Source organism: Heterodontus francisci, chromosome 28, assembly GCF_036365525.1.
Source record: "Heterodontus francisci isolate sHetFra1 chromosome 28, sHetFra1.hap1, whole genome shotgun sequence".
Lineage (NCBI taxonomy): Eukaryota > Metazoa > Chordata > Chondrichthyes > Heterodontiformes > Heterodontidae > Heterodontus > Heterodontus francisci.
Window position 1 is genome coordinate 18,926,761 of NC_090398.1, and position 11,320 is coordinate 18,938,080.

Below are 11,320 nucleotides of genomic sequence, written 5' to 3' on the forward strand. Positions count from 1 at the left end.
GAGTGAACAGCTGAGGGAAGGCAGCAGCGAGGTGGGGGTGGCGGGGCGGGGTGGTGGTGGTGGTGGTGCGTGCAGATGGGTGTGGGAGGTAACGTTGAAGAGAAGCGTGATGGCAGGAAGGAGTGGGGTAATGTTGGGGGTGAGATGGAAGCGGCAATTGCAGCCATTGAGGACGTTTGGCTTTAATTTTTTTTTGTGACAAATTGATCAGCGCCATTTGTCTGACTGGAAGCTGCCCGAGACATGGTAGTGACGAGGCTGCATTTGCGCATCCGCCAGTACCGCGCCACCTAGTGGTTGCGTTTTCAGCAAATGCAGCCATTATTAAATGGAGCCCATTCACATTTCAAGTAAGTCTTGTGCTGGGTGTATGGCTTTTAATAAGTTTCTGGAATATAGGAGTGAGATTACATTTGTTTATTGAGCACTCAGTACATGCAATAGTATGTAAACATAGAGGTGAAATGTATAAATTACAGCCACACTAGATGACGGATGCTTGGGGATTAAATATTGCGATCATTCTGAATTCAGTGCCTTCGGCTTTTAAAAAATTCAAATGCTCATTACAAACTAATCGTTTTGATGTGTTTCTCTCAGTCCACCATGTGGAATTCCAGACCATTCTGTGTTACATTATTATATCAAAGTTAAAATTCAGCTTCATTTAAGGAGAATTTAATTTACTTATTCTTTATGAGTTATGATAATCTTCCTTACTGAACGAGCTGTTTTTACATTGGTCTAACCAATATTATAACGCTAGTTCTCTATCTCACCGGTACTTTCAATTTTGGTCGATATCATTGCAACTCCATGAAGTGAAAGGTGAAATTATCAATCTAACTTTGTCTCTTTATCATTGATGTCAATTCAAATGATGAAGTATGACATATGTTTCCTTTGCAGAACTAGGACCTTCGCACAAGATTTCCATTGATTGACGTTCTCTGAAATTTATGAATCGGAATACAACAGCAAGTTTTCAATTATGCTTCTCACTTCCTGAAACTGACCACTGTAGGTTCAGTCCTGGTCTAAGAATCCAATGGTACTTCAGGGTAACATACTTCCCTGTTTAATAGGCAAAGACTAAATATTGATAATTCTAAAATATAAAGAAAAGAACACAGCATAATATTGTCAGACTTCAGCACAGTATGATTAACCATCAGCTCAAAGTGTCCCAATCACTTGGCTTTAGAATATTTAAGGACATCTCTAAACAACATTTCATCAACATCATATGACCATCTCGAAGTATTCAATTGCACAGATCCCTACCCAGGTCTTTACATATTAAACTGCCCAGAGTCACAGTACAGATTTCTTGTCATGGTGTTGTCAGCGTGACAGGCCATGTTTTGGGCCCGTTCTTCGGAGCATCCTCATCATGCATGTCTCAGATTGGTTGTTTCAGGTGCACTACTGCACACAGCGATTCCCAAGATCATCCAGCATGAGACATCCGATACACATCCTTCCTCTCCTTTCTGGTTATCTTTCTTAGATCCAGGGGTCTGAACTTGTTTGATTACAATCTCTGCTGGATGAACTTGATGTTTCCAGTAGAGGGCAAGCTTTCAAATATATTCTTCTCTGCTCAGCAAAAGCAAGAACACAACCATCTGCCAGAGAAAACTAACAATTAAATACCTTAACTGCACTTTACTGACTTTTCTGCATTGCATTTCATCTGCCACGTGTCTCTCCATTCAACCAGACTGCCTTTGTCCTCTTCAAATCTCTCTCTGCCCTCCTCACAGTTCACAGTACGTCGAAGTTTCATGTCCTCAACAAGCTCTGAAATGTTGATTTGCACACCCAAGTCTAAGTTATTTACATATATCAAGAATAGCAGTGACCCTAGCATTGACCCCTGGGGACCCCCCACTCTATACCTCTCTCCAGCCCGAAAAGCAACCACCACCGGTATATTGTTTGCTGCCACGGAGCCAACTTTATATCCATGCTGCCACTGTTCCATGGGCTGTCACTTTTCTCACAAACCTGTTTTGTGGTACTTTGTCAGAAGCATTTTGAAATTTCATGTACACCACATCTACCTCATTACCCTCATTACTCTCGGTCACGAGATCAATATATTTATCCACTCTAGTCAAAATCGATTTGCCGTTAACAAATCCTTGCTGCCTTTACTTAATTAATTTACAGTTGTCCAAGTGGCTGTTAACTTTCTTCCGGTTTATCTTTTCTAAAAGCATTCCCATCACCGAGATGAACTGACTGGCCTGTATTTGCTGGGCTTATCATTGCACCATTCTTTGAACAAGTATGTATAATTTACAATTCTCCAGTCTTCCAGCACCAGCCCTGTATCAGGAGACAGTGGCCCGTTCTACTGGTCCAGGTTACAATGGTGGTGAATCTGATGGGGAGACCAGAGTCAGCAATATTCTTACCAAAACTTAGAACCATTTCCCATAGCCACGACTGTAATACATTGTTTATTCACTAAAGGGAACATTTTCATTCAATTAAACAGATGTATCTCATACCAGTGCCTGCGGTCTGAGGATGGTAACGCTGTTCTGCTGAAGATCAATCCTGAATATTATCTTTGAAGACTGAGAGGAATATTCGCTGCTTTAGCAGGAAACGATTCTGTTCATCCGGGGAAAGCAGAAGACATCAAACACACGGCAGAAAATGGAAGCAATGTTTTCTTATACCTGCTCATTTTCATAACAACAATCCTATTCCGTAAAACATAAAGAATGTCATTCTAAAACTGAACACGGGGTCGAACTAAACTCTAGTTAGGACAGGACGTTTTGCTTGGATTCTTTTTTTCATTTTGAAAACAATCTCACAGCCAGTGTCCACGGAGATTTCATCACCTTCTTCAGCTCTTCCCTGAATTTAGTTTGAGTAGCGGCATAAATACACGTATTTGTGCAGGAACTCAAATACTGAAGCATAACTCCGGTTTGAGTGGCGATGTATGCAGGAGATGTATAATCGGGTCGGTAATGCACGGCTATGCTGCTCGTTGCATGGCTCACGGCAGACGGTAGATTTAACAATATAAAACTGGCAGATACAGTGAACAGTAAAATAATGGATTTCTTTCTATTCTCCATCTCTTGATCTCTCGGACTTTCACTGCTGTGAGTCCGGAGTCCCCTGCGCGCTCTACTGGTTATTAAAATACGTCTGACTGTCAAAACGTTTAACAGTAATATCAGAGCAAAGGGAAGCCATGTATAAATGATATTCTGTAAGAGGAGGTACGCTGCACCTGCAGGCGATGAAATAAAAGCCACACTAGGGCGGATAAACCAGTGAATATTGTTAATTATTTGCTTATGTTCGTACACAAACCAAAAGGGGATGGTCTGTGAATATATCAGGATGGAAAGGGTTGTTAATACTGCCGCTGCAGTTCTCACGGTGCAATACTTTCTTTTTAACTGCTGACAGCATATAGCTACAAGTCGATCAAATGTGAAGGAGACTGTAAACCACATCGACATACCGTGGTTGGTACAAAGCATGTAGATCATGAACTTACAGACGGCAGTGTAGGAGAGGAATGAATGTGGAAAGCGTTTACTCAAAATATTATACCCGATTATATTAAAGAGCATGACCAGTAGATCTGCTGTTGCCATGGCCACCATGTAGACAGAAATACACTTGGAGAGGCCGCAATTTCCTCTGGAGAGAATGACAATTGTCAATAGGTTTGCTGCAAGAAAGAGGGAGAAGATTTAAGTTACGGAGACAGGCAGACACTTTCTAGAGCATGTTGTGAGCAAAATGACATATGTGTGTTTGTACTTAGACTGAATCTTATTTATAATATTGACAAGCATTGACAGCTTTTCTTTCAAACCAATAAATGATTATAATCTCACTACCCTTCCAGCATACTTCATTCAGACCATATCAAGGCCACAGGACGAGGTTTGCCCAGAGGCCGTAGCATGAATGGCAACGGAAAGCAACCCCCACCACCACCCAGTCACAGAGGGTGTATTGGCTTTGGGCGGGAGTGTAAACCAGAATTATCAGATCAGTGTCCATCATTCTTCTCTCCCGGTATAATTTCCACAGCAAATTGAGCTCCATTACTATAATCTGCGGCCCAGGTCAAGCCAGAGTACCTCACAGAGACAGACAGTACTGTTATAAATAATAGTCCATTCGAGGGAAACTTTAGATGGCTTTATAAATTGTTAATATTTAGCTGTCAATAAATTGATGGATTTCCATACATAAATTCAAACACATATTTTATTCCTCTGTTCAACAGTAAAGTCATCTTGCAATGAGGCTTGTGCCGTGTGATTCCACAGCCCAGTTTGATATGATACCAGTGCGGTCCCATGCGGCGATAGATGGAGTTTTAAATTAGCTTCTTCAGTTTATTTGGAGATAGGAATCTCGCTAACAGCATCAGATGTCTGCAGTATTCAGTACAATTTCCAAACCATTACTGCAAGGACATGAATTCAAAAAGAACTTTTAGCTGAGACAAAACATTCAATTTAGTTCAATCTTCGGCACGTTTTCCATTTCTAATGGCTCTAAGGAGCTGCTCGGGAACGGAGCGGGAGCTGGTGGAAGAAGAAAGGTTATTTCAGCCGAGGGAAGGGGAGTGGCTCCCTGAGCTGCAATCGTTAGAAAAAAAATATTTCCCAATCTCTCTTAGTTGGACTTGCCTGTAGTCCGAAGAACTGTCAACTGAAGAAGAGAAGGAATAACGCTACAAAAAAAATAATTACATTGGACTCCAAGGAACACATTCGTCTGTGAGCTGTTGGCGAGAAACGGTAACAACATTGCCCTCCCGCAGTATAACGAGAAAATTAAACGCCTTATATTCACGAAACGCCAACTGGAACAGTGCCTCACCCGTTGTTCAATCTGGTGAAATTCCCACTGACATTCCGGCTCTGCAGTAAAGACATTCTCGTGATCCGTTAAATAACCATTAACAGTGAGATAATCAACAGCTATTGGACAACAGGACTTACCTGGGGCACCAAAGGTAGCAATAAGAGGGTAGTAAACGTCCTTTACCTGTAGAATTATTGGCCGCTGCATTTTGTCGAAGAAGGTGCGAATTCTGTCCAGCTTCGTAATTCTGACAGCACTATATCCGAAATCCATCAATGCTCCCCCTTTATAGAACAATCCGTGCCCAAGTGAGAAAATGAGGTGACACAATAATTAGCATTTGTTACAGTCACTTCACAAACTGGAAAGCCATGGGGAAATTGTGCCGCTCAGTCCTTGCAACTACTGCCATTAAATTATATCAACAGCAAGTAGTTCTCGAGGGAATGTGTGCTGCGCATGCCCTCTGAACGCTCAACGAAACATTGCACCTGGAAACTATTTTGTGTTCTCGAAGCCTTATATCAGTTCTGTTAAGTCTTCACTGATTCATTGTAGAATTTAGATTTATGCTACACTTGGATGATTAGTAGCGATGACTGGACTCTATCATCACTGATGATGACTTCTCAATAACATTGTGGATTGTGGTTCACTTCTAACATTATTAGTAATGATCATATTCTAACCTTCATGATGGTAATGCTAGTGTGACATTACTGTTGCTAATCTACTCAGACATTATCAGTAACGAATTTAATCTAACATTACTGATAGTGACCACACACCAACAGTACTGGTGATGCCCTACCTCAGCATTACTAATACTGCCCCCAGTCAAACATAACTGAAGGTAACTATACACTGATATCAATGGTGATGACCACATCCTGTCATTAATGATGGTGATCCTGTACTAACATTACTGGCGATCACCCTACTTTGACATCATTGGTGGTGATCCTTTTACATCAATAGTAGTTACGTTGCCCGAACGTCAGTGATTGTGAATCTATTCTAATTGTATTGTTGTTGACCTTTACAAAACAGTAATATTAGCAGCCCTATTGTAACATTATTTGTGACGAGCCCACTCCATTATTGCTGGTGGTGATTCTACTCCCGATAGTGACCCTATTCTAACGTTGCAAGTGGTGATTTTACTGTAACATTACTGATGGTAACCTTACTCTAAAATTGCTGGTGGTCATCATACTCCAACATGGCTGTTGGTGACTCTATTATAACATTATAACTGGTGATCCCACTGTTACATGTCAGGTAGTACCCCTACTCCATATTATTGGCCATGAAGCTACTCCAGTTGGAGTATTCAGATGACTGGCCCACATTAACAACTTTATTATAAGTGAAAGGCGTTGAATCCCATGCCATTCAGCTCAGAGCTTTAAGGGTGTCCCCATTAGCAGAAGCTGCAAAAGAAGGCAGCTCGTCTCACTGCCGAGAAGCATCTCCATTCCAAGATCCAACTCGCAGACTTTTAACTGTAACTGCTTTCATACAGACTGGCGAGTTCCATAACCTCACCCACCATCCCTTTTGCAGCTCGGAAGGATTCTTATTGTGTTTACTTTCCTCACAATGATGAGGCGATGCCTTCATCCACTGTCATGGTTTTATTTTGTCTCCACCACGAGAGACACTTTAATCCCTCTGTATTCATTCTGCGTTCAAAGTTTAATTTTCTTGATTGATGCCAGAATGCAGTCGTAAGGACATTTTACAAAGGAGCACCATTTATATTGAACCTTCTGAGATCCTTATAGCTATTGGATGGACCATCTTCATTCATCTCACAGGAACCAATAACTTTCAATATCACAGGGAGAATGGATCAAATTAAAAGTTTCAGAGGCCGCTCTCTCACACACTTGTACAATCCCCTCCTCTCTCTTCTATTGTCTCTCAGTCTCCTTCTGTCTATCTGTCTCTACTGATATCCCTCTCTCAGAATCATACAAGCACAGAAGGTGGCGATTCGGCCCATCGTCCCTGCACTGGGTCTGCGAACGAGCAATTCACTTTGAACCATTTTCCCGCCTTCTCCCTATAACTTTGCACATTCCTCCTTTTCATATAACAGTACAATTCCTTTCTGAATGTTTCAATTGAAGCTGTCACCTCCACATTCTCAGGCAGCGCATTCCAGACCTCAACCACTCGCTGATTGAAAAAGGGTTTCCTCATGTTGCTTCAGCTTCTCTTACCTATTACTTTAAATTACTTTTACATTCTCGATCGATTCATGAGTGGGAAGTTTTTTCATATCTAGTCTTTCCGACCCTTCATGATTTTGAATACCTCAATCAAATCACCTCTCAGCCTTCTCTTCTCCAAGGAAAACAGTCTTAACTTTTCCAATCTATCATCATAACTGAAATTCCTTATCCCTGGAACCATTACCGTGAACCTTTCCTGTACTCTCGCCAATAACCTCATATCGTTCCTAAAGTGCAATACCCAGAACTGGATGCAATACTCCAGCTGAGGCCGAAATAATGTCTTATATCAGTTCTTGTATTCTATGTCCCTAATTCTAAAGCCCAGGAAGCTGAATGTTTTTTTTTAACTGGTCTCTCATTCTGTCCTGCCACCTTCAATGAGTTATGCATATATACACCGAGGTCCCTCTGCTCCTGCACTCACTTATGAATTGTACCCTTTATTCTATATTGACTCTCCATGTTCTTCCTACCAAAATGAATCACTTCACATTTCTCTGAATTAAGCATCATCTGCCACTTATAATCCCATTACACCAACTTGTCTATGTCCATTGAAGTTCTACACCATCCTCCCCACAGTTCACAATGCTTCCAAGTTTTGTATCATCTGCAAACTTTGAAATTGTGCCCTGTACACCTACTTCTAGATCAATGCGTGCAATTCTGGTCGCCACACTACCAGAAGGACGTGGAGGCTTTGGAGAGTGTACAGAGGAGGCTTACCAGGATGTTGCCTGGTCTGGAGGGCATTAGCTATGAGGAGAGATTGGAGAAACTCGGATTGTTTTCACTGGAATGACGGAGGTGGAGGGGCGACATGATAGAGGTTTACAAAGTTATGAGCGGCATGGACAGAGTGGATAGTCAGAAGCTTTTTCCCAGGGTGGAAGAGTCAGTTACTAGGGGATATAGGTTTAAGGTGCGAGGGGCAAAGTTTAGAGGGGATGTGCGAGGCAAGTTGTTTACACAGAGGTGGTGAGTGCCTGGAACTTGCTGCCAGGGGAGGTGGAGGAAGCAGATACGATAGCGACGTTTAAGAGACATCTTTTGACAAATATATGAAAAGGAAGAGAATAGAGGGATATGGGCCCTGGAAGTGCAGAAGGTGTTAGTTTCGGCAGTCATCAAGATCGGCGCAGGCTTGGAGGGCCGAATGGCCTGTTCCTGTGCTGTACTGTTCTTTGTTCTTTGTTCTATTAATATATATCAGGAAAAGCAAGGGTCCCAACACTGCTCCCTGGGGAACTCCAATACAAACCTTCCTCCAGCCCAAAAGACATCCATTCACCGCCACTCTTTGTTTCCTGTCACTCAGCCAATTCTGTATCCATTTTGCCACTATACATTTTATTCCATGAGCTATAACTTTGTCCACATGTCTGTTATGTGGCACTGTATCAAACGCCTTTTGACAGACCATGTACACCACATCAACTATATTGCCCTCATCAGCCCTCTGTTTTAGCTACTCAAAAAAACTCAAGCAAGTTAGTTAAGCATGATTTCCCTTTAAGAGATCCAAGCTGGCTTTCCTTAACTAACTCGTATTTGTCCATATGACGATGGATTTTGTCCCAAATTATTGTTTCTAGAAGATTTCCCACCACCGAAGTTAAACTGACTGGCCTGTAGTTACTGGGATTATCTTTACCGACTTTTTTGAACAATGGTGTAACGCTTGTAATTCTCCAGTGCTCTGACACCACCCCAGAGTCTCAGGAAGACTGAAAAATTATGGCTCGTACCTCTGCGCTTGCCACCCTCACTTTCCTCAGTATACCTGGATGCATCTCATCTGGTTCTGGTGTCTCATCCACTTTAAGTACAGAGAGACTATCTAATACTTGCTCTTTATCAATTTTAAACCAATCTAGTGTCCGACGTAACTCCTCTTTCGACATTGCCTGGATTGCATCTTCTTCCTTGGTGAAGACACATGCAAAGTGTTCATTTAATACCTCAGCGATGCCCTCTGCCTCCATGTGTAAATCCCATTTCTGGGCCCTAATCGGGCCCGCTGCACCTTTTGCCACGCTTTTACTATTTATAGGCCTATAGCAAACTTTGGGATTTCCCTTAATGCTAGCTGCCAGTCTCTTTTTATGCTCTCTCTTTGCTTTTCTCATTTGCTTTCTCACTTCCCCTCTGGATCTTCTATTTTCAGGCTGATTTTCAATAGCATTTTCTACTTGACATCTGTCATAAGCACGCTTTTTCTTCTTTATCTTAATCTCTACCTCTTTTGACATACAGGGAGCTCTGGATTTATTTGCCCTACCTTTCCCCTTCGAGGGAACATACCTTTACTGTGCCCGAACTATCTCTTCTTTGAACGTAACCCATTGTTTATCGATTGGTTTTCCTGTCAGCATTTGACTCCAATTTATTCACCCCAGCTCCATTCTTACCCCCGTGAAGTTGGCCTTCTCCCAGTTAATTATTCTTACACTGGATTGCTCTTTGTCCTTTTCCACAGTCAGTCTAAACCTTATGATACAATGACTGACAACATTCTGTTGGAGAAAATTTTCCTGAACATACTCTAGGAACTCTTGCCTTCACTGTCGTTTACACTACTCTGTTTATACTTAATTTCACCATCTTTGTCATTCATAAAATGTTGTTCAAATTAACATTATACTTTCTCCTATTTATATGGACTAAACTCACTCACAGGGTCAGCTGCCAACTCCAGCTCCTGTCCATGGTAACTCCAGCTGATGAATTGCAACCAGGGGTTAAAGCCTGTCTGCAGGTGACATCACGAAAAGAACAGAAGCCAATCACACAGCAGCCAGCACAAGCCTCGCCCTCTCACTGTATTGCAGGGTCACATGACCAGGCTGGTCCTGCTGCAATCGCACTGGACTGACGGGCAGGTTACAGAATCAACCCAATACAGTGAAGGCTGTGTCAGCTACCCCAGGTCCTGTCTAAACATGGCCCTTGTAAAGAATACAGCCTTCAATAATTAGCCTTATCAATCTTCTCTCACGACTTTAATGTGAAACCTCAATCTCCAATGTCTGCCCCACCACACGTCCACCTGTTGCTTGATCGAACCAAAGAAATGGCAAGATGATTTTTTTTTGTTCAAAACAGGATGCAGCAATTAATAGAGAAAAATGTTCCAAGGGCAGTGCTGCTGTATTTAGATTTAAATGAGCAAGATGGATGTTGATGTTCGTGATTGGATAAGTCTGACCTCTTTGACATCAGTCTTTTTTCTCTGCTCTGAAAATGTGCAGTCAGGAAATATATGACATCTGAAGGACGGACGGGGTGATCGAAAAGGAGCCAAAATAAAAATTGAAGAGGAAAACGGTGGAATATTACCTGGCCTTCATGTCATACACTCGCAGTGCATCAGAAGCAATCACAGGAAATGCAGAATAGGTGCGAATAGGACACACAGGGATGAACCCCAGAGGTTGCGAATGGAGTCACAGATTTTTTGCTACACTCTTCCAGGGTCAGTTCCTGTGAATGGGAATTTTCATTGTTTTATGCCCTTCTCTGCCAGTGTGTGGGATGTACCAGATTACAAGCCAATACGTGTACATAAACTAAATAGTCAATCATCGTATCAGTCAGTCAGATAAAACAATTTAAATCAAGAAGGAAACTACTTACCCCAAACAGCAATCTCCACCACCTATTATTCATCCTTTGACGATGTGGCAAGACATTTAACAACTTCTGTTGAGATTTTTGCCTCGTATACTTTTTCCACTGAGCATTTATTTTATGAACCTGTAGAACAGAAAGGGAAAAAAACAGCGATGAGTCCGCCAATCCCAGGAGCATCCAGATATTTTGCTGATTCCAACATAAAACCCAGAGACCAGTAGGGAAACATCCAACACTATAAAAGTAGTAAGATTAAAGAAAAAGAATTCTGCCAGGCATGAGCTGCAATAATGCAGAAAAATAAATTTGCAATTAGCGGAATTTGCTCCACTCTATAATTTGGCGCCAGGATTCTCTTTGTTATGTGGTAGAGTATTTTTCTTTTACAGTTATCTGTCACCATTCTCTTGGTTGGACAGTTGTAAAGATCGTCTGAGGTTCCTGCAGGGGTGCGGATGGATTACTACCGACCTTTTTAGATCTCCTATACTTTGTTGCCAATCACTCACAATACCCCCAATCAGAGAGAGCGAGCCAAGAGAGCTGCTGATAACTTCCTCATGCAGCCTTTCAAAATA

The 11,320-nt window shown here is 41.9% G+C and overlaps 1 protein-coding gene across 5 annotated transcripts; it reads right to left on the reverse strand.

Moving 5' to 3' along the window:
* Nucleotides 1-402: 402 nt before the first annotated feature.
* On the reverse strand, nt 403-9,840 carry LOC137345298 (G-protein coupled receptor 15-like). Of its 5 annotated transcripts, XR_010968556.1 has the most exons (5): nt 9,787-9,840; nt 5,050-5,150; nt 3,592-3,712; nt 2,520-2,717; nt 403-1,628 (listed from the first exon to the last, which is right to left on the reverse strand). XR_010968556.1 is itself a non-coding variant. In XM_068008788.1 (4 exons), exon 3 carries the CDS (start codon nt 3,642-3,644, stop codon nt 2,814-2,816), a length of 831 nt encoding a protein of 276 aa, XP_067864889.1. In that variant the 5' UTR covers nt 3,645-3,712; nt 5,050-5,150; nt 9,787-9,840; the 3' UTR covers nt 403-1,628; nt 2,520-2,813. The 5 variants fall into 5 exon arrangements, 4 of the variants coding, with proteins under 4 accessions (XP_067864889.1, XP_067864890.1, XP_067864891.1 ...); XM_068008788.1 differs by having other exon boundaries at nt 2,520-3,712; XM_068008789.1 differs by having other exon boundaries at nt 403-1,803; nt 2,520-3,712.
* Between the last annotated feature and the right edge of the window lie 1,480 nt (nt 9,841-11,320).

What these genes read in the sequence shown, in the direction of transcription:
- LOC137345298 (XM_068008788.1), bottom strand. Translation starts at nt 3,644, where the DNA reads ATGGTGGCCATGGCAACAGCAGATCTACTGGTCATGCTCTTTAATATA.